We start from the raw sequence: 24,075 nt of genomic DNA on the forward strand, positions 1-24,075 counted from the left end.
TAAAGTCCACGTTTAAAGATAATAGCCCTAATTTAAAATTTCCTTTTCCCAATGGACTTTTGACTTTTGTATTCTGACGTTCAACTTTTTGCTAACAAATTTTGACACTTGATATTGTACATTAGATGTGTAAATTTGAACTTTGGATTTCCGTCTTTTGTCAACTTTAATTTTCGTCTCTTGAAATTTGGCTTTTCAGTTTTGATTTTGACTTTTAGCTGGCTTTTGAATTCTTACTTTCAATTTCGAACTGTTAATTTTTAACTTTTTTTAACTTTAGTTTTCAGCTTTTGACTTTCATCTTTCTATTGTTATTTTTTGTCGGTTGAGAAAATTTTTGTTGACTTTTGGTTTTTGGCGTAGGTTTTTGGACTTTTGACCGCCCGTGAGTTGCTCGCGATTGATCTAGATCAGCTGAAATTGCACAAAGAACCATCAGAATGATGCTTGGGAGTAGCAGATCATTCTCAGTATCCATTTTCTGGTGATCTAATTCTTTGTGATGATCAATAGCAAAGCTGGCCACGCTGGTCATGCAGGTTAATTTGGGAGGGAAAGGAATGTTAGTCCAACACTTGCTGCTACTAGAGACCGAGGAATCCTCTGCATCATCCACAAGTGTCACAGGAAGGAGTTGTTGTTAGTAGAAAGAAATTGATCTGGATCCACCGAGGCAGGTGTTACGATCACTGCCATTTGAGCTCGCGTACGATTTGAGGAAGTTTTTGGTTACGTGGCCAACAGGTAGTGGAGATCCGACATACCGATATAAGAAAAAACTATGAGAAATCAGATTACCGCACCGAAAGTTATCCGCTATCAACATATTCGATTCGTTCGAAATCGCGCGCGGTCAGTTATTAAATACTGATAGACATTTGTTACTATGCACGAAAGTTGTCCTGAGACAAACGTGTTAGGCAATTCATCAAAAACATTGACAGCGCGAGATACCATTTGGCATCCTTCGTTCATAGAATTGGCTTAAAAACTCTGACTACTTTATTAGGGAGCTGTATAAAAGCTATCAAGCTTTTGATATTTGATAATCATATAAGATTTCAATAAAAGTTTCGGTGTGTAAACGCACCGTTGCTAAGTGTGCTCAAATGAATTCAAAATGGCCTTCTAAAACAACCGCTGTCGGAAAAATGCAACGAGCGAGACGCGAAAGCAAGCGATGCTAAACTACCATACGAAACGATTGTCAGTATGTAAGCACTGGTTGTATGAGACTAACCTGGATATTCGGAAATTTTCTTGTAAAACCAGTTAAATTAAGAAAATTAAGATCAAAAATACACCTTTTTGCCTTTCTACTATATAAATATATAGTATAAAGGTATAGAAATCACTTGGAAAACCGGAAATGGAAAGAAGGTCCTGCGGGCCGAATGTTATATACCATTCGACTCAGTTTCGAAAACTGAGCATTTTCTGTGTGTGTGTATGTATGTGTGTGTGTGTGTATGTGTGTGTGTGTGTGTATGTGACGCTTTTAATCTCACTCACTTTTCTCGGAGATGGCTGGACCGATTTTAATGTTCTTAGTGTCAAATGAAAGGTCTAGGTGTCCCATTGGTCGCTATTGAATTTCATACTGATCGGACTTTTAGTTCAAAAGTTATGTATAAAAATACGAAAAATATGGGACTTCATTATCTCATAGGTCTCTTAACTGATTTGAACAAAATTGATTGCATATGAAAGAGGAGCCTTGCAAACCCTTAACTTCCAAATTTCATGACGATTGGACTTGTAGTTTGAAAGTTACATAAAGAAATGTGAAAAAATAGTATTTAAAACATATTTATGTAACATATAAGCATTAATTTAATGAAAAACATCACACATTTTATGATTATTTTAAAATTACTGCTGAGATCTATCAAACGAAACCAAGTTATTTAAAATCGGACGGTTTATTCAAACTTTAACACTTAAGCACCGTATATTAAACCGTTAAAACGTGTGAAATCAAAACATATCAATCAAATGTTGATTGTATTCAATGTATGAGATGTGTGTGATGTATGTATGTATATATGTATGTATGTATGTATGTATGTATATATGTATGTATGTATGTATGTATGCATGTATGTATGTATGTATGTGTGTATGTATGTATGTATGTATGTGATGACAATTTGCAATTTTTAAATTTGCAATGAAATTCAAGAAAAGTGAGAAACATGTCAATTGTCTGAAGTTTTTGAAGCCTCTTAGTGGAAGACGAACTCTGAAATTAAAGAAAAGAAAAACCTTTTACCGACTAAATTCCACTATTTAATATTTATTCGCGACAGATACGTATACGCTTTGAAATAAGACACTGATGAAGCCTGCACGTCGTAGGTGAACTACGTATCTGTTGCAAATAAATATTAAATAGTGGGATTCAATCGAAAAGTTTTTTTCTTTTCTTTGATTTCAGATTTCAATTGTCATTTTCTTCACTTGCTGTTACTCACAATTGTACAAGAAGAGTAAAAAGCGAAGAAAAGCAGTTTATTTAAGCATGTAGGTATAGGGGTGTATAGAATCAAGAATACTAGTGAGTTGATTTTTCCAAATAAATTTGTACAAATTTCAAACAAATTCTGCGCATCAATAGCTGCTCTTTTCAATCAATAGATACTAGAGCTTAGAAATGTTATATGAAAAATAGGAAGTAAACGTTGCACGGTAGACATTTTGTAAGATTTGTTTTCGTTAGTGATATTTTAAAGGACAGATGTCATGTTTTAATAAATAAATCAAAAAAAGACAAGCACTGGGAATCATATCGATCGTATTTCCCATTCTCAAGCATGTTTATGGCGCAGCTTTGGCACTATTTTTCGACCTCATCTTGTTTTCCTAACCCTCTAACATTGTAAAAACGATGCGATCAAGCTAATGACTATCTTTTCATGAAAGTACATTCAAAAGAAGCTTAAGTTTTGATTTTCATGCAAAAATAATTATCTGAAGGAGCGCTAGCTAAGAAATAGTTCCATTTCTCGTTTTCATATCTAATGCTCTATTTAGTATTTTTTTTTTAATTCAGATATATTGCAAAATTGAAGCCAAGCAAACCAATAGTAAAATTTTGAGATCAATCATTTTGTTGTAGATATCCTTTTTCTTCAAAAGCGAAATATAATAATAATTTTTCTGAACTCTTGTTTTTCAAAGATGCTAACTTTTGAATGCATGGTATCAATATCAAAATATCAAAAAATCTGCTATGAACAAATACTTCATATTGTCAATTCAAAACAAGCTTCGTATGTGGCTCTGAAGCCCGATAGTTAAGGCCGTCTGTAGACCCGTTAGAGGGTTAATTTCTAATTTTCTATACATATTCATTCAAGTCTGTAAAAATTATCTTTTGTGTTTACATTATTTTTTTATAAATATTATAAAACTAAATAAGGTGTTCATCAAGTAACATAAATGACGCTTACATGTATTTACGCACCCAAGGAAAGAAAATATAATTCTACACAATACGTTGTGAATTTTACTGGCAAATAAGGATTTTGAGGAATACGGAACGGATATTTAAAAATATAGTCTAATATAACATCTATACATCTACAATTAAGTTCCTGAGAAATTAAATAATGATTATTGCGGCAGTAGAAAGGCTAGGTCACGCCGCTAGGTGGATTAATTCGGGTTTTTATAAATGAAATATAATGGTAATGGTACAACATAATGAACCATAGTTTGAAAATTTATATCGAGAAATATTATGCACATGCGAGATTTACGGTGGCTCGAAAACCTCGTGACAAAGTTAAATTTATTATACCTGAAATTAAAAATCAGGCACAACGAAGCGTGCCAATATAGTCCCTAAGTTGATAAGCATTTCCTCCTATCAACACTAATATGCAGAGACCCTGCAAGCGTAACTGCGTAAATTTGAGAAAATCTATGGAAAAACACAAATTTCCGCAGCGACTCAAAATTCGTATACATTGTGCCGGGGCCTTTAGACTGGAGCTTCTTTTCACGTAAGCATTTTTAATAAATACTGCATAAATCAAGTTGAAAACAAAATTTACACCATGCATTTCTGTTTTTCTAATAGCTGATTTTAAAATTTAATATTTTTACTTTCACCCTTTGGTTTATTCTTTGGTGGTGTTGATTCTTTGATTTTAATGTGCATTGAGCGTTTCATTTGCTGTTTTGCGTCAGCTAGTTGCTTGGAATACTTTACATAGTTTTAATTGTATTTCTGTCAAGTATGCAAATCGAAAGGAACTAGTAGGATGCAGAGGACGTTAGCTGATTGATATTCTAACAAGGTGTCCACATGTTAGTTGTGAGACAATTATACTTTAAATCAATCTATCACAATGAATAATGCTATCAACAATTTCGAGCTAATTGACGAATGCGAATCAGTGTTGTAAATGATAACCCCGAATAGTTATTTATTTTTTCGATTTAACCATAGTTGTAAGCAAATTCCTTAAGTAAATTAACTTCTTCAACTGCATACCAGTTTCAAGCCAGTTACTTAAAGTTCACTAGTGCTACAAATCACGCAAAAATTGTCAAAATCCAAAAGCATTGCCAATCATTAGAGGATATGTGATTGTAGCCTGATGGTCTAACTCTTACTGGAACTACAAACTCTAAGAAAGCTCCAGGTTGCAGGTACAATCACTATGTCTCAATTTTAACTCATTTGACCGAGTACCGACTGGATAGTGAAATGAGTTCAAAACGAGTTTTATTTTGCACTTAAACTTTTCAGAAACAGGCATGATTGGTAAACTTTTCAGAAACAGGGTGATTATGAATGAACATTCTAATTATGTATGAATAATATTTTTCCATTTTCATGAAAAAGAGCAGTTCAGATTTTAATATCCGCTCAGCAAGGTAAAGACGCAATCTTGCAACTACAATAGGATGAGAATTCCTTCATGACCATAATGAAAAACCATAAAAAATATATGAAAAGTTGATATTATAGTATTGAAGTACGAATATGATTTCAATCGTTCAATCAATCATTTCGCTGTATCTGCAATCTTTCTCAATCATTGATAGGTGAGATTGCTATGAATTCATGAAGGTAATATGCTGTGCACAAATGGGAAATTATGCCGCTCTTTATGCAAATATGCCCAATAGCAGCCACTTGTATCCATAAATGCCATCAATAGAAACTAAACACGACTCTCATTGCCATTCATGAATGGCATTACCTGACGTCGAGCATCTTTTATGCTACCGGGGGAGTAGCAGCATGCACATATAATTCATGTGCTTGACTGTCGATACACCCACTTTCTCCTTCAAATTGTAAAACACAGGTCTCCATCGTTTTAAAAAGTTAATATGTTTTGTAATTATTGTTTATTAGTCATTTAGTGACATTTTAAAAGTCAAATTGCCACAAAAAACAATCCAGTTTTCTACCCTATTTTCTTCAACAACAGAAAGCGGTCAATTAAATCACCCACCCGCCCTGTCCTTATCAGTTTGTAGTACGGAACACCAAGTGGGACCAAACGGGTAACGTCTAATACTGCCATTTACTACCTGCCCATTCACCATTCCGCGCGCGGAAAGACAACAAAATTAGAGTTCCACCGTCAAAATAACATAATCAACCAATAAACGACCGACAGGTATCACTTATCTACACAGTCTGTTTCGCATCGAACACCGTCGTTCCGTCGTCATCAATCCATTGCATCCGCTGCTTGGCCGCCCTCGCCAGGGAGGCAAAAAGTATTCCGTTAATGAGCCAGTTTATCTCCTCTAAGCTCTGGATAATCAACGGCCCCGGTCGGTCGGTCGGTGGTGCCTAAGTCGAGAGGAAAAGGTCCATTGTGCGCGGCGACCGGATAATCGGGTGGCTGTTTTTTTTCGCAGCTCAACAATGTGTCCGTCCGCCCGTCCGATGGCCGAACTACCGACTGACTGACTGACTGACGTGTTCTGTCCGGGTCCGGGAATAGTGCGGCTGCTGTTGATTAAAATTGATCTGCGGTCTAATTTTAATTAAATCGGTACTCGTGGCTCAATTTCTTCATCCGTTACTTCGGTGCTGCGCAGGCACTGCTTTTCCGATGTGAAAGATGCTGCCTCCGCGCGCGCGGGGAAGAAAATCAAGAAATGATCAAATTGGAAAGAGAAATTTAACGGACTAAAAGGAGAATGGAGTGATTATGGGTTCCGATCCGAGAGCCGGGCAGCCGGGTTTAGTTCTGCAAAGCTGGCTGAAATTGAATTGGCTGAAATGGTGCGGTGGCCGTGGCTAGCGCGGGATTGTTTTTGTAAGTATATTATTAAACGAAAAATTAAGGCTTGATAACATTTTTTCTACGGAATGGTTGGTTAGATTAACGTCTGGCAGGTGCAGCAAAAATTAAAAGTGATCCAGTCAGCTTGCGGTACCTATTTGCAATGATGCTTTCGATCGAATAACACCAGTCGACAAGAACGGTGAAAGTTCTTGGTAGCAAAACAAAATCGAGAAAAATGAAAGTTGTACAATTTTTGAGCCAGTAATGCGCCTATTTGAAGTCAGTGAGTTGATAAATTTTATTAAGTGAATTACACTGGATCACAAAGAGTTTGGTTTTGTGAAACCATTTATTAGTAAAACATTGCTGTTGGTGACGGACCGACTACTGATGCTCACCGAGAACAAACCAGGGAACTTCGCTGTGCCAACCTGTCTACACAAAATCTAAAAGCTTGGTACGAAGAAATTCGAATTCACTATATTAAATTTGTCATTTATAAGTAGCAAGTGAGGTATAAAAAAGAAAGACTTAAGGAACTTGTCCACGACACATTCCATTTTTTGCTAGGATTTGCTATGCTTACGTTCGAAAGTGAATCGAAATCGAAAGCTTGTACAATAAATTTCCAAACGACGATATCAAAGTCGGATTATCACTGAAGAGGTCCAAACTTAGATCGAAGTAGAAAGTAGCAGTGATCAGGTCGGAAGTCGAGTAGAGAATGAATGACGATAACCGTTCCGCTTTTCTTTTTATGTCATTTCAATAGTCTACATGTCATAAAGCGGACTATGCAACCGCCGCTAGTTTATTCTGCTTCTCTTCCTTGAAGCACCAGCAGCAACCACAATCCACAACCACAAGCTTGGTGAATGTAATCGTCGTCCGTACCCGAAAAGCGAGTCTATCACACGGAAAATGTAAGGCAAAATTGTAACGTGAAAGTTTCCATTAATTTTCACTATCTAGTGATTAGAAAAAAAATCTTTTCAAGAAAACCATATAATTGCTGCATCCTTTATGAATCGAATGGTATACGAACCATTAAAATCCGTTCTAAATCGGAAGAGCTATTAGCGTTCAAAATCTTTCATTCTTTCGTGACGCTCGGTTGAATCCAAATTTTGGATTAACATCATGTGATAAGACGTAGTTTACTAGACTATCACAGCCTCTGTATGGTCTTCTCATTTTACACAAATATTAGTGACAGACAGAGAATCAAAAATTACGAACGCACAAGAGACAAAGATATTAGGTCGTATGAATAAAAGAGTTGGAGCAAATGCTCCTATAAGATTTACACGGGAATGTTGTTACCTGCGGAAAAGATACACTGCTGTATGCAATACGTATTATACGCAATAAAAGCAATCCTAATCATGTCACACTGTATCGGCAGCGGTAGTGTTTGGTAGTTACCAAGGTAACGTTGGTAAATTTTGTACGCCAGACTTTAGGTCAAAGCAAGCTAGTCTTTTTCTTAAGGTTTTTGCTGGTTATTCCTTTTGTTCAAGTTGCTGATAAAGTATTGTCTTTAACCAGCCGTCTTGCGATAAAGACATATTTTATTGTTTACCTACATCCATAACAACAAGCACTTGTGTGTATCAAAATGTATTCTCACCGAAAGTTGTCCTACTCACTGGTGTTAAGGGACATTCATTTGTCCTATTATTTATTTATCGTGATACATTCTGGTTGCTGCGTATGTTTGTTTTAAAGGCAGAGAATAACTGGTTTATCGCCTTTTCGGTTTTGTTGGTTATTTCTGTGTATGGACAATAATATTTTGATTCCCTGGTGACAGATGATATTGCCAAACGTGTGCTTATGAGAACGCTTTACGAACACTATGACGGGTTAGTAAACCCTCTTGCCACCAGGCGCCACTTTACTGACGATTGCATCTGCGAAGAGTGGCGTATCTATGTTCTACAATAAGCTAAGTAAAACTGCATATTGGCTTACATTTAAATGGCATTGGTAATGCTTATTGGTAACCTGGGCAATTGCATACAATGAATATTTCTCTATTTCCCGTCGGAGGACGCTTGTCAACTGGTGGACCTTATAGGATAGAAGAGATTTGGCTACATTCCAACATCTTACAGATATCGCCGAAAGCGTCGTTGAATGGACTGGATGTAGATAAGGATTTCGCGCATGACAAACGTCAAGGTCGTTAAATGTACTGGTTGACGAAATAAATTTGAAGACATTTGCCATTTTTTCTTGCCACCAGTCTTGCGGTTTCCTTGTAGTGCACATACACCGAGAAGAAATCCCAAAACAATGAAAACATCTCTTGTTCTTCGTGTCGTAGCTCTGTAGTCCAATCTTCCTCCATATGTATGAACTCCGTAGCGAGTACCTCCATCTCTTCTTGTGATTCGCCAGTTACTAGCAGTACCACATCATCAGCGAAGCCAACAACCCTCACACCCCTGGGGAGGTTCAGTTTCAATACTCCATCGTACATCGCACTCCACAACGTCGGACCGAGGATGGAGCCCTGAGGAACGCCTACCGTAACTGTAATGCTTCTCTTTCCTCTATCTATCTCGTTATATCAGTGTCCGATTATGGAAGTAGATTTTCAAAATTCTGCAGAGATTCACGGGGACCATTATGACATACAGTGAACGGGCGATTGCTTCCCAACTGGCGCAATCGAAAGCATTCCTCACGCAAAACAGAAATTTCCTCTTTTCCTCTTTCCTCTTTCGTGAATATAATTAACAGTGGAATTCAATCGTGAAAAAAGTTTTCTTTAGTTTCAATCTTCGTATTACACTAAAATGCCCTAAAACCCTTAGCCTCTTCTCTGTTGTTTTTGGGGCGTTTGCGTAGCATCCACTTCCACTTCCATTCGTGTGGTATCTATTGCCGACTTGGCTTTCCAGAAACCGCACTGCGTGTTTGACAGGCCGTTCTCACTGTTTGTGTACCTGGTAAGCCTATTCAGGATTAATCTCTCTAGCAACTTGCCAACCGTATTCAACTAGCATGTAGGCCTATGCGATGAGGGATCCCTGGAAGTTTTCTTAGTTTCGGCAGCAGAACCAGCTTTTGACGCTTTCAAGTATCGGGTAAGTTAAGTTTCAAAGCCAGATTTGGAATTCCGTTTGGTCCTGGGGCCTTCTTGAAGTGACACTTCATGGCCTTCGTCAGCTCGATTAGCTCCTCGTTGGTAACTCGAGCTTCTTCTTCGTTGTGCTCTTCCTCGCCATACATAGGCATAGTTTCCAAAGCAGGATTTCCTGCTGAGCTTGATTGCTTTGTTAAGCGCGGTTCTTGCTCCTGTTTTCGTTCTCTGTCGGCGTCATTGCGAGCCCGTTGAGTTCTTCTCCTGGCAATTCAGTCAAATCGGTCCGATATCTGCTAAAAAAACATGGTTTTGAGAATAAGGCTTAAAATGTCTTCGTATCGGCGATGCACTTCTCTTGAGCCGACCCCATAGTTTTTGGTGTAATTTTTCAACGAGATCAGATATCAAGATTCTTTTGGCACAATCTTTCTGAAGGTCTCCCAAAAATGCAGAAAAAAAGAAATTCTATTTTTTCGACTTTCCAGAGTGCGGTCTCCTCGTGCACTTGCAATATGAAAAAATCTTCCTCTGCTATTTGGACCGAATTTATAAGTTTTTTGAGGAGTTTGGACAATTAAAATAAGCATCTGTTATTTCTGGTTTTTTTTTACTATTTTCCGATTTTTCGTGTTCCCTTAATGGCTCGGACTAAATGGGTATGAAATGGTGAAGACAAATGAGGAGCGTCCAATATAGCTCTAGTTATCCCTAGACCTTACCTAGCGCCTCCACATGGCCATACCCGGTAGTACTCTATTTAGTAGCCAAGCTAGGAGATGCGATGCTGGGTGATTTCCGGCTACCTGATCTCAAAACCGCGGTTTTCGGCAGACGGCGCACGGTGGGACCATTCTGGAAAAAGGCGGTTAAAAGTCTTTTCTTGCTTTTCCTGACGTTTTTGAGCTTAGGTGTCTTCGGAGAACTTCCTTAAAAAAGTAGTCTGCACCTGTTGACATTTTCATACAATTAGATATTAAGGGGATAACATATTTGAAAAAATTAACTTTTTATAGGAACTAGATAGCATGTTCGTGTGTTCGGCAAAGTTGTAGAACTTTAAATTTCATTAAACTTTGCCGAAGATACTAAGTATCTGCATCATATGGTTTGCGAGATATAATTGGCTTTCTGTTGTGACCCCCTTAAAATCAGTTTATTAAACTTTTTGTACACAAATCCTCATGTAACAGGTTTGACATGTTCTACAAACTTTTTGATACCATAAAAATACTCACCTTTCTGGAAGGTGCAAAAATCGTATGTTGCTTTATTTGCTTTAAAAATTGATTTGAAGCATAAATTTTACCGTTTTTACAAGCGATTTTTTCCGTAAATAGGCACCTGCTGGCAGCTATAGTTAGCATCGCTTGAACCGCCATAGAATATAGTATAAGTGTGCCAAAAATCACGACCGGGTCTGCTCGGGCATTTTGAGTTTTGCTTCAATCGTTTTGGTTATTTCAATTATAAATTTACATGAGTTTACCGGATTTATTTGAAAATATGGCTTATACAAATTTGAAAAAAAGTTTATGTTGCCCCCTCCCTTTAAAATTTTTCGAAATGTGAAAGGGCGAAAAAATAAAGTGTAATATTAATATGTTGCATTCTTTACTAATAAGCAGATTTTTCACAATTCAATGAGTTTATCTCTCTAAATTATTCAATATGTGCAAAATTATAATATGCCAGTAGGTGCCTATTTACGAAAAAAATCACTGGTAAAAACGGCAAAATTTATGCTTCAAATCAATTTTTAAGGCAAATAAAGCAATATACAATATAAACACCTTCTAGAAAGTTACGTATTTTGATAGTATCGAAAAGTTTGTAGAACATGTCAAACCTGTTAGATGAGTCTATTATATCTCGCAAACCATATGATGCAGATACTTAGTATCTTCGGCAAAGTTTCATAAAATTCAAGTTCTGCAACTTTGCCGAACACATGAACATGCTATCTAGTTCCTATAAAAAGTTAATTTTTTCAAAAATGTTATCCCCTTAAAATCTAATTGAATGAAAATATCAGCAGATGCAGAATGCTTTTTTAAGGAAGTTCGCCGAAGACACCCAAGCTCAAAAATGTCAGGAAAAACGAGAAAAAACTTTTGACGACCTTTTTCCAGAACGGTACCACTGTGCGGCGAAGCCACACGGCCTTTCTAATAGGTAAGCCTAGTATAAGTTATTTTAATTGTGTTTTTTTCGTTTTAGCTTATGAACCACCTCCTGATATATAGTGAAAACTATGGCAAAACGAGTTTTAATATTGCGTATGTATACCAGAAGATAAAATTAAATTAATTATTGGAACCACTTATGGAAACTCCAAGGACGCAACTCTATTTCATACGAAGGACTGTTGGTGAGATTGTTCTATTTTTACCCATATATACCATATTTAGTTTTATTATTAACATCATATATTCGGAAGGCTGGATGATGTAGTGGATTGCCAACCAGAATCCTTAAGGTCTGAAGCAAATATGGCACTTCTCAATTCAAAACAAACAAATCATCACGTGGGTTAAAGTTGGTACAGCGAAATTGATTATTACATGGAAGGATCCTAATGCTGGAAGGTGACTCTTACAACCCCGGAATGGGCACAAGCGCCTCTGCTTGTGGGTCCGCCTAATCTTTTTTGCCCTTCTGTAACAACATTAGTGTGAAATTCGTTTGATTTGATAATCAAATTTGGATCTATTGTAATTCTACCTACATACACTGGCAAGTCCTTGAAGTGATGGTGGTTTTCCCCTGCTATTACTACTACTTTCCTTTATGGCGCGGACTAAACCGTATTGAACTTATTGCATTCTAAAGAAGCATTTCTATTCGTTAGCATCACAATAATCAAAGTTTTCGGCTGCAATTTCAATGGCAATCCGCAGAACAAGCAACATATAATTGTGTAAAACTTGGAAAATTAGGGCTCAAAAATTCCTTAGAATGTTTATAAAACTTACTGAAAACGCGTATTTTTCTCTTCGCTCAAATTTTAACTAATTTTTTGGTACAAACATCATTTTTCATTTGTAATTCGTATCAGTTTGCACTTTCGGGGATAACGAATTCATTACTCGTACTTTCAGATGTTTACAAATTTAACTATAATTTGATAGCAAATAACTATAATAATGATAATATGCAGCAAATCGGCCTTTCGGTGAATAATTGACTTGTTTAGTAGTATGGAATGACAGAATGAGTATATTTACTATTGAGAAATCATTTTTTCAACCAATAAGTAATATTCGACGGAAATAGGCAGTCCGTAAACGTCAGACACGACTAATAATTGTGTGTGACCCATGATGCATAATTATTGTCTTTCAACAGGTTTCTTCTCAGAAATGGCTGAAATGAAAACAGTTGACTTCAGAACGAAATCCAGAATCCGGAGGTTGTATAACCAGAACTTGAAACAACCGTTAGCATTCATCATAATGGCAGACGATTCTAGAATCCCAGTTTTACCCCAAGGCTATTCGGGAAAATGTCAGTGATCTCCGGATTATGACTCCGTTAGAGAAACTTGGGCAAAAAGCTTTTGTGTGGCAAGCAATATGAAAGTTTACGCGGCATAAACTGATGAATAGACAGGGCATCATTTTGAAATATTGCATCACTGTGAATGCACCCGGAAGTAACCTTCGGAATGCAACGGCATAATGGAAATATTTGTTCTTCCAATAAAACCACAATGATGCACAAAATAATTATCCTCCAGTTTATTACACTTTTCATATAAAACCTTTATCTGACCCACCCGTAATAAATATGAAAAGCCAATCACCAACCAAATCCCTTTCCGCGTATTTGCTGAAATTGCAGGGAAATTCCAGCAATGTCTTAATGATTCCAGCGAAGAGGTTCTTTATGTCTCTCGTTAATTTCTAATTACATCACTGCTGATGCTAAGAGTCAATATCAATGTAACGCAATTTTCCCATATATGAGTGCAACGTAACGACTTGCCTGCTATCAAGTACCTACTGTGCGCGTGTACATACCGCGAAAGTGATTCCAATGGTGTCGACGAAAGCGCTCGCTGCTCAATGGAAAAACATTGAAAGCGAAAATGAAGGCATGAAATTTTCTTCAGCATATGTGATAATGAATCACGAATGAAAAATTATCTTTCACCGTTCGGTTTTACGGCGAAACAGGAAAATTGTTCTGAACGTTAGTGCGCTTAAAAGACGCCATACATTGTACCTGGAGCTGCGCGGCTGCAACAAGTTTTTAAAAGGAGAGTTCAATGTTCTCACCAATTGTGTTTGTTTTCTTAAAGCCATTAAATTATAATGAGCAAAAAAAGACCTAGTACTTAACATTGTACAAACATTGGTCGTTCTCATGTGATGAAGATTATTTTCGTTTAATTATATTAATTTTTGTAGTTTGTAGGCTTGGTAAGTTGAAAACAATTTATATTTTATGTTATACTCAATGGCATACGACACCCATTAATTGCAAATACCGTTCGTAAGCATTAATAAAATTAAGGATTGGAATTCTTCAAGTTAAAGTTAACTGTCTCCTAATAAGGTACTTATCAAAGTGCGAATTTTCTTTTTATGCCTCTAGAAGGATGTCCCCGAACAAATGTGACGCGAAACGCGCAGCTGATCACTCGGTTCTAACCCAGGGTTTAGCCGTCTACCGCGGAGCGGTGAAGCGCAGTAATCATGATGCTGTGTAATTATGTATACCTGATTGTACTTCTAATCGGCGTTTTCCTCCTTTGGCGCTACTTTATCTCGCTCGCAGGCCTAGGTAGTAGGTGTACCTATCGTAAATGTACTGTAAACTCGGTCAAACGCAACGGTTTTATGTGTACTCGAGCCAGCATGTGGACTGACCGTTCGTAGCCTACAGTTGCACGGTCAATATAGATAGTTACGGTGGCACACACATTTGCCCGGTGCATTCTTGCCCGACTAAAGTTCTGTCCGTGTCGGGGGCGTACCAGCAGCATAGCAGCAGAAGAAGCGCACAGCGTTCAACAGTGCACAGGTGGAGCGCTTTCACAATAAGAGCACTCACCGAATGGTTGGCTGATGGCTGGCTGGCTGGCAGAGCTGTCAGATGATAATAGTTCAGCTTCAGTAATGAGGTGCGTTTGAGTGGGAGACAATGCATAAGTGGGCTCTTCCGCCGGTGACGGCACGCCAGCTGCTGGTGTGGTGGATAACTGCAAATACAGTTTAAGTGGAAATGTGCTGACCGGCTTAAGAGAAATACCTATGTATACGACGGTGAACAGTTGGATTTGTTTTTATTTTGTCGCAGCCCTTGTCAACTGGGATACTGGGTTCAGTTATGTTTCGCATGCAATTCATGTAAGCTGACATCCGGGTTAACAATAAGAGCATTTCAACATTCTTGGCAAGCGATTAGTTTGATTTGTTCAAAATAGTAACTAATCCATCAGTTAAGAAAGAAACTTATTTAATCGGGGTGTAAATTAGTCTTAAATAAACAAGTTTTTATATGCCATCAGGATAACTGTTCTATACGAGCTATGGGCAGAAGCTGGAAAGGAGAGCAACAGAAGCCATGGGAAATGATAATTCGTTTTCTTCCTAGGCACAGAGTGGACATACTTTCCTGGCGAAGTCGAGTACCCGCACCGACGTTAAAGACTCTTCACTTTCGTTGACCATCTTTCGATACTGCATTCTCTTTGAAGAGTTCCAAACAGCGCTCATCGATGTCCATCTCGATGATTCGTTCACCAATAACCGCATTTCTTGAGCTAAGACCAAGCTTTTAAGCCTGGTCTTAAGCATCGTGTACCGAGCAAAGTGCTCGGATTTTCTTTTCATTTGAAAAGTTTTGACGACTGACGATTGACATTTTCGGGTAGACGTCGAAGTGGTACTTGCCTCATCGCAGAGTGAGAGGCCACCCATATTTCACCATGTAAGTAAGCGGTAAAAGATTAACAATTGCATCAACAGCGTCTGTAATTTGTGACTTAACAAGTCGAAGCTCGTGATTTGCCAGATGACAAAGCGAACTCTTCTGTACCGACGAAGAAAACACTAGCCGGGTTAGTAATAAGAATGGTACTGGCTTGAGGTACGCAATGAAACCCTTTGTGCAACGGCAAATTTTAACGAGTCTCTGAACTTTCTGGCTCTAGAGAATGACATTGATTGAAAGGTAGTGAAACATTGAAGAGAAAAGGAGTGAAAAACATCGACACTCAAGCACGGATAACAAGAAGTTGACTCAATCAATAGTGATAGTGCGGAATACAGAAAAATACGCTAGGATGATGTCACAACTGATAAAAATACTGATTTTAGTGATACTGTCCATACAGAAAAGCCTCGGGATTAGGAAATATTGGGACACTAAGAGCGGTCATCTCAATCTTGACTTTATTGCCGCGCAATTTGTTTGCGGGTCGTGTTGAGAGCGAAGTCTGCCTATAATAAACATACAAGTGATATTTAATGCAATTATCTGCAGTTCAGTATCTTTAGCTGCTGTATATTGGAATCAGTCCCAAAGCTCAGAAAGTCCTTGACAATCGGATAAAAATTACTGGCATGGAAAGTTCACTCACACGCAGCTTGTTTGAGCTGACTATGAAAATTTCAATCACAGCTGCTGGCTTACCCAGACTGAGCACACTCTGGCACGTCCCTCAGTTTCTATTTAAGATATATTCAAAACAAAGAAAATACTCAATGTGTAACTATTATTCCATCTCCAGAAGCCCGAGGAATTTATGTTGGTCCCATGGTATTTTTGCGATAAGTATAGTAGTAAGTAAGTAGTAAATTAAATCCAGTTCCAAATATAATTTCAATTCGAATTTGATGTCCAATTTCAAGTCCATTTTCGTAAAGAATGTCAAGACCAACTCCGATTTTAGGTCCAAAGTAAGATCAGTTTTCATGACCGATTTCAAGTCCAAAAGCAAAGCCATAAGCTTAAACACGTCTTTTCTATGACTTGACCCTTCTTTCAAGTCCAATTTTAACTAAAAGTTTAAGTCCAGTTTCAGGTAAAATTTAAAATAATATTTTAAATCCGATTTCCTGTCTAATTTCAGACAAGTGTAACTTCAAATCCAATTAAAATCAATTCAACAATTCTAAAGCCGCCTGATTTGATTTAATTTTTTTAAAGGTTTTATTGTGGTATTAATCATTACCTCTGGTTTTATTCTGGTATTGCATTCTGGTATTCTGGAGTTATGCAGAAATTTGTGTTTCTTTCGTTTGGAAGCCCACCCCCCTCAGAGGAGAGCGAGGTCCATAGAAACCACTATGGAAAAAAATTCTGCCATCATAAGGACCTTCTTCGGCTCCAAAAACCCCTGCATAAAAACTTTTACGTTGATCGGTGCAATAGTTTCCGTGTATATAAGGAACATACAGACAGACAGACAGAAACTCATTTATATATAGATTAAAATTGTAACATCCTTACCAAAAGAGTTCTATTGCTGCTATTATGTAGAATATTGGAGATCAACATCAAACACATTTTTATGCTAAACCATATTGCCAAATACTAGCTTTTTTTAGCTCACAAACAAAAATTCATCAAAACATAGTGTGAGCTGCAGAAAGAAAATTATTATCAATTGGTTTTTATGTCACAGAATGCAACTAGAATGATTTTGCTGAAAATTGAGACTGGCTAATCGAATATGTACCTCTATTTTGTTTAAATATCTGGTTTTGCACGAATGCAAAATTTCTATGGCGCGTCGATTTTAGCCACCTATCATTCCTATATGCACAATAAAATTGAATGCGCACATGCTGCTTTATTCTTCCGGATATTTTACTCCGGATGATCTGATCTTTAACTTTTCTTCCCACGGTTTTTGACTTTTAAGTTAACTAAATTAAACTAAAAGTTTCATTACATTATGGCGTTTGATGTCAAGTACGTAAAGAATATAGTCGATTTTATTGCTACTTTAAGCAGATGCAATAAAACTGCTTAAGCTAACCATACTTTAATAGAGGTTATAAAACCTTCTAAGAAGGAACCCACTTGGACGAATAACGGTTTTAGAAAGTTGCGGGAATCGTAAAATTTTATTAGCAGTTTTATAAACCATTTGGACAGTATAATACTTTAATTCTTACTTGCAAATTTCTAGTTCAAATTGAAGTTAAACTTCAGCTCAAATTGATCTAAACTCAGGTTCAATATCAAATCCAACTTCGGCCTAATGACAAGTTGTACACAGATTCCATGTAAAGCCAGAAAACTTTCACACGGTTGTGAGAAACATGCTGCTTGAGCCACAGATGGTGTTACCAATTGCAAATTTAGTTTAATTTCAATGTCGAGTAAAGTCCAATCTATATCCAATTTTAACTCTACTTTCAAACTTAACTGGAGTTCAACTTTACCCAATTTTAGAATAAAATTAAAGTTTATGTCCAATTATAGGAAAGATTCCAAGTCTAACTTCCAATTTCAAGTTGAATGATAGGGAACTTTTTTCACGATTGAATTTCGCTATTCACTAATTTTATTCACAGAGTTCTAAAACAGTAAGGCCATTACAAACATTTAAAAAATTTTTGTCCCTCCGTTGTTGAGCCACTGAAAGGGGGGGGGGGGGGCGAAAAAAAACAAAGAGAATTTTTTAATCGAGCAAAAATAGTATGGATTTTAAGCATTTTTACTTAAAATTTAAACGTGAAAACCAAATCTATTCTTGCTTTTAATAAATACGTTGTTATTTTTCATGCAAAAATCTACGAACAAAATCGAAAGAAATTTTTTTTGGCCTAGTTTCGAAAATTCCACTGTTTGAACTTCCATTTCTATTTCGTGCTAGAAGCGTTAACTCAACTCGTACACTCATTTTTCGAGTTTTTGGCTGCAGAGCCCACAGACAATTGATTTTATAAAAAAAATTAACTCATATCCTACAAATTATTTTTTTGCCCCCCGATTTTTCAAGCCAATTTCCCCGGGGAGGGAATGAAAATGATTTGCAATGGCCTATTCAAAACATTTCTGACTTTGAATATGAATTTTGGACTATTGCTATTGACTTGAGGTTTTGTTAAAAGTAAAAAAAAAGTTTCTGCATTTTACTTTTTATTTAAATTTTTTGACTTTGAATCTTTGGCTTTTAATTTGTTATGTTCAACTTCGGACCTTATCCTTTCGATTTTTCATTTTTTGTGTTTTGGCCTTTGAAGTTACATTATATGTTTAATATTCGACTTTTTAGTTTTAGCTTTCGATTTTTGAGCGTTTGAGTAAAATAAGACTTGAATTTTGACTTTTAACTCTCGGCTTTTGAATTTTGACTTTCAGCTTTTAGCACCTGAACTTTTGACTTCTGGTCAGGACTTTTGCCGATCTTTTTTATCGCAGTCAGCCCCACCATTCATTCAATTTTATAGCGCCTGTTTTGTGCTGGCGCTCGAACGCTATGTGCAGTACCACCACCGCCGTTCAGTCATACCTCTGATTGTGCAGCAAAACGAATGCGTTCTGATTTTTTTTACTTTTTCGTTTCGATCAAGTTTTGTTTACCGTTTGGAGCAGCGAATGTCTGCAAAACAGTGAATTAACTAGCAGTCACCATACCAACCGCGCTATCGTATGATTCAATACCACAAAAAAACAACCACTACATGTGTATGGACAAAGTTGGTCGCACCCCGTCCGACACAACCGAATATTTTGCTTGCATATATTTTTTGAAACGGTGGTTCTACAATTGATGGAGGGACGGTATGGGAAAGTAATGGAATTTTTTTTGGAATGGAGGGGAAAGAACGGGAAGGTGAGGGGGGGCGGGGGGCGTATTTGGTAGCTACGCTTAACAAGTAGTCGTTGTGACTCCTACCTTTTGTCCAATGCTGGAAGGTGAATGGGTTGAACCAAGCTATAATCTAAGATTATAACCGGATTTGAACCCACAACATCCGCCAGGGCATGTGGCTCGCTGGTATCCTTGTACCTTTGAACCGCAGAGGAATTTTGTATGGCTGAGGTGTTACAGCTAAAAAGCAAAATAGGTGCACTGAGTGCAGGATAGCCCTGGCTTCTCGTGACCTTTGGATTTTAGTTTTTGGCGTTTCAAATTATGACTTCTAGGGTCTAACTTTTGGTTTTAGATCTTTGACTTTTTACTTTTGTCTTTTAACTAAAATTCGGATTTTCTTTTTGTCCCCTTGACTTTGAACTTTTGGCTTTAAAGTTCAATTTTAACACTTAAAATCCGTTCCGCATCCGTTTTAGGTCCAATTTAAAATTCAAATTTAAGTCCAAATTCAAATAAAACTTCAATGTTCAAGTTCGAACTCAATTCAAATACAAACCACAATTGTAATCTCATGTTAAGTCCCATTTGAAATAAATTTTCCAGAATTTTCAATTTCTTAGTTCAATTTCAATTCAAATTTGAAGTCGGGTCTGGACGGATGTTTTTGGATCACTGAACCACTCTTACGGCAGAATAATCATTAGCCACATTTGAAAAAAACTGCATCACATTCCGTGCTTTTTGTATGAGTCAAAATGCAACTCGTACAGCCGATTCCTCCAAGTAGAGCTTCGCTCGTAGCGTTGGCTCCTGCAGGGTAGTCTTATTTTTTAACCTTGGATCGTAACGGTGTCATTCGTACAAGCGATGATGGTGATAACAGTGGTGGTTGTAGTGATGATGATGATAAAGGCTAATCTAAATCACGTGCAAAAACTACCTTCTCGGATTTGAATCATGTTTTCAATTGTTGTTGATTTTAGGTTAAAAGGTTAAAAATCCTTGGTTTGCGGCTAAGTGAACTTCGCCTTGATCAATGTAAATTCTTTTTAAAATAAAGATACCAGGAGATTCAGCGTTTCAAAAAAGATCTAGTTTTATTTTTGATTTCAAGTGATAATTTGGGCGTTGTTTGCTTCAAAATTCTGCATCCTGGGTTCGATGGTAATAATAAATAAACTTTATGTAGAAAACCCCGAGGAACTCGACGGAAATAGGCAAATTTAGTTTAAAAATCACAAAAAACTTAGCAGCACTGCCGCAAGTGTGCCACTTGCTAGCTCTAGTAAAATACCAGTAACCTCAGTTTCATCTCACATACAAATTATCAGAGGAATAAGACCATTGCACATTATTTTCAAAGTTTTCGTCGCCCTTCCAAGCCACCCACTCACTCCAAGTGTATTTTCCTATTACTTCCAGGGTACAGGAATCCCCCGGATAACGCGATGGGTGGTGCTGTATGCCCACAGCGAGTTCCCAGCTGTCTGTTGTTCAACAAAACGGATTTTTGGTTTCTTCTTAGAATCTATCATAAGCTTGTTAACTATCAAACTAATCAAACCGAGAAAATGTAGTGGGCGTGTAGCACCAGCCACCGACTTATTCGTCGGACTGCTATATTTGTACGCTGCAACATTAAAATGTCTTTGAACTTCGATTGAAAATTGAAATTGAAAAGAATTTCAAACAAGCTATCTATCGGAACTAACATACGATAATTGTTAAAGACAAGATAAAACGAATACTGTAGAGATAATTTGCTCTAACTCTTCTATTCATACGGCCTAATATTCCTCTATCAATGTTACTTTGCTTGTTTAGGAACTATAGAACTTTTACTATAAAAATACCCTAATTTTGACCCCGAATTACTCACAAGAAGGCACCATTTTATTCAAAAACTCTACCCAGAGAATCAGAATAGTTTCAAGCAGGCTGAAAAGTTTTATAAACCAGGTTTAAAAGCGCAAAAGTTGAACAAAATTTATAGGCTGACAAAATCGGGATAAAAAACTGATAAAATCGGGGGTAGACAAAATCGGGACCTGACAAAATCGGAATATTATTGTATTAATTCATTTTCAAACACTTCAAACCGCTACGTTAAAACTCCACTAAACGCAAAAACCTCTGAAGGTAAAAAGTTTAACAACAAAATCCAACAAAGATTCAAACACCTAAAACTACAAAATGAGCCTAATTTCCCCTTTTAGGCAAAAACCGGATAACAACAACCGGCCTCAATCAAATTGTCATCAATCTCGGCGCTAAGCAGCATCGAGAACCGTTTGAAAAAAGCTGCGCCGGTCTTTATGACATGGATGGTGCTTTCCTTCCTCGTTTACCTTTTCCGTTTCAAATGTCTTTCAGCAGGCAGATGGAATCAGATCCGCTAGGCCGCTAGTTTTTAAAACGGAAGAAGCAAAAGAAAACAAGAACAGCCAGCGCGACGGTAATCGTGAGCTTTTTAAACACTTGATGAGCTACACGTTCCACCATAATCGGCACCAAGCGGCATCACTAATGACTTAATCGTGAGAAAATGTTTCATAAATCGGAAAATATTTTCCCCATTTGCCAGTAAATCGGTCTAATTTGAAAACTGAAGCAAGCAAATTGGTGGTACTTACGTGACAAACAGGTGTGTTTGCGGAACTGAAGAAAGCCGTCCTCGCAGCGGCAGCGTCCTCCGTCGCAGAGGCTGTTCGCTACACGCATGGAGCACTGGTCGGATAGATGGCAGTCGCTTTCCAGTAGTTGGGCTGCAATGATGGTGGTTGAGAAGAAACAGGAGGCGTGGTGAGAGGGGATGGGTCAATTAAAACTGTTTACCGATTCATTTACTGGGCTCCATCACTAGGAAGAGTTGCTCCAGCGAAAAGCGTACTTACATGGTAAACATTTGGTCTCGTTGAGCCGCACGTAGAACGGAGAACACTCGCAGAAACCTTCCAGGGTACAGTAGCTGCCGCGGATGCTGTCGGTACAGTCCATATCGTGCTGACAGGGGGCACCCAGCTTGAGACTACCATGACCACAGGCTATCATTAGCTGCGAATTGGAAGTGGAGAGAAAGGATAGAGAGAGAAATAGAGTAATTTGTTAAATATTGGTTCTACGAAAGACAATTTGTGTAGGGTATAATGATACAATTATAAGAAGCGTATTTTTTTCCTAGACTAAAAGGAGAAATCTTTGAAGCCCGCAGCTAAATTTGTTGCTGTTCAGGTGTATCATATGTTTCGAATTCAATGGCAAGTTCAGTTTCGACAATGCAGTTTTATTATATTTGGTAGTGAAAGGTCTAAAGTACCATCTCTACCAAATGATCCATAAAAGCTCCCAACATTAAATCAAGTACTGGTTGCCGTTCCCGGCTTGTAATCTAATCGATTACAATGACCCAGCATAAACCGTCTAATCAGGCTAGTCTGCCGGAACGTCCGTCCCTCCGTCCGTCCGTCAAACCAACCGGTTTGCAATCCAGACTCCGGTGGTAATGTTGGTGCTGGTAAATCCAGCAGACAACGTTGCATTCCAACGCACACCATCGAATTATTGACACATTATTCTAACATCTCAGCCAGTCCTGTTCCGGTTTCTCCGCATCTTGAACATTACTGCACGTTTGTGAGCTCATTATGGCCAACAACTTTTACTCTTCTGCTTAAATACTAGAAAGTTCCGTCGCTCCCGTTAGGTCGCACCAGGAATCGACCATGTCGTTGGCAAGCCCGCCAAGTTTCCCGACCAAACAACTACCACCATCTCACCCCGGTGCCACAGTGCAGTGAATAAACCCGACTCTACTACAATGTCCAACGAAGATCACTTTCTTCCAGAGCAGCGTCGTTGCGGTTATTGCGGGGCCACTATTTGCTTTTTTTTCTGTACTGACTGGATGGAGAAGGTACAGTGAACCGGGTGAGAAAACAGGTCGCCTCCAATAGTGTGCCATCCGGCAAACTGGTGGTTACCGAGTTGGTTACTCTCCTGCCAGGGGCGATCCGCGTGGGGTACCGTATGTTGCTGAAGTGTAGATTTTGTACATTGAATTAGGCGCTTGTCGTGCGGCAATCGAGTGCCCTTTTCCACCAATGCGAATCCGTCCGTAGCGCGAGACGATGAAAGCTCCAGCCTGCGGCCTGTGGACCATTGATAATGGACAGATATCCAGCAGCTATTGGATGTTTAGAGTCGTTTATTAAATTCGTTACAAGCACACGGTTCTAATGGCACATTATCCCGCCGCCGTAGCCGCCGTCACCGCTGCCACCGTAGTCGCGCGAAGTGAAACGAAATTGAAAAGAGCGGTCACTTTCTTCGTGGGTTTTTATTTTCTTTACGAACAAGTATTGAGTTTTCACATTTCCGATGCACCCCGACATGTTTAGTGATAGTTGCTGGCGCATTGATCGACTGGTTGAATGTTTCCTGAACAAACTTGCAGTGGAAAAAAGATAAATAGAAGCAACAACATGACCGGCAAAAACCACATGTTGATTTTGTTTGTTTGATTTGGTACAGAGACTTAACACATGTTGCGCACAAGGTTGGAACATGTACGTGATTTTCGAGGCAAAATGAAAGAAAAAAGAAAAATTAAACAATCTTCCGGCAGCTTCGCCGGGAACAGAAAGTGAACGCTTCCTCAGGAAGTCGTGATTGCTTTCTGCGGTGGTTTTTGCGTGTATAAATCACCAGTAGTTAGGTTGCAACAGCAGCTACCTGTTAGGGAAATTGTTTCTGGCTTCGGATTCTCATATAAATTTGCGAACAAAGTCTTGTTGTAGCCATATAATATCAAAGTTTATGCTAGTGATCCGAACTCAAATAGGATGAGTTTGTAGCTTAGCCTCAGGGAAACTACTAATTGATTCGATCGAGGGTACGCCTCTATTGATCGTCATTTATCTCTTACGACTGCCAGTTATCGG

The 24,075-nt window shown here is 38.1% G+C and overlaps 1 protein-coding gene across 1 annotated transcript in view; it reads right to left on the reverse strand.

The window, feature by feature from the left end:
- The window catches only part of LOC128736702 (uncharacterized), a 48,963-nt gene extending 26,807 nt beyond the window's left edge, over window positions 1-22,156 (reverse strand). Inside the window, exons 1-2 of the mRNA XM_053831190.1 lie at window positions 22,030-22,156; window positions 21,769-21,900 (exon numbers count right to left, since the gene is read on the reverse strand). Coding sequence (XP_053687165.1) covers window positions 21,769-21,900; window positions 22,030-22,132 — 235 coding nt within the window. The 5' untranslated portion in view covers window positions 22,133-22,156. The remainder of the gene's footprint in view (window positions 1-21,768; window positions 21,901-22,029) is intronic.
- Between the last annotated feature and the right edge of the window lie 1,919 nt (window positions 22,157-24,075).

The sequence above is a fragment of the Sabethes cyaneus genome, chromosome 2 (assembly GCF_943734655.1).
Source record: "Sabethes cyaneus chromosome 2, idSabCyanKW18_F2, whole genome shotgun sequence".
Classification (NCBI taxonomy): Eukaryota; Metazoa; Arthropoda; class Insecta; order Diptera; family Culicidae; genus Sabethes; species Sabethes cyaneus.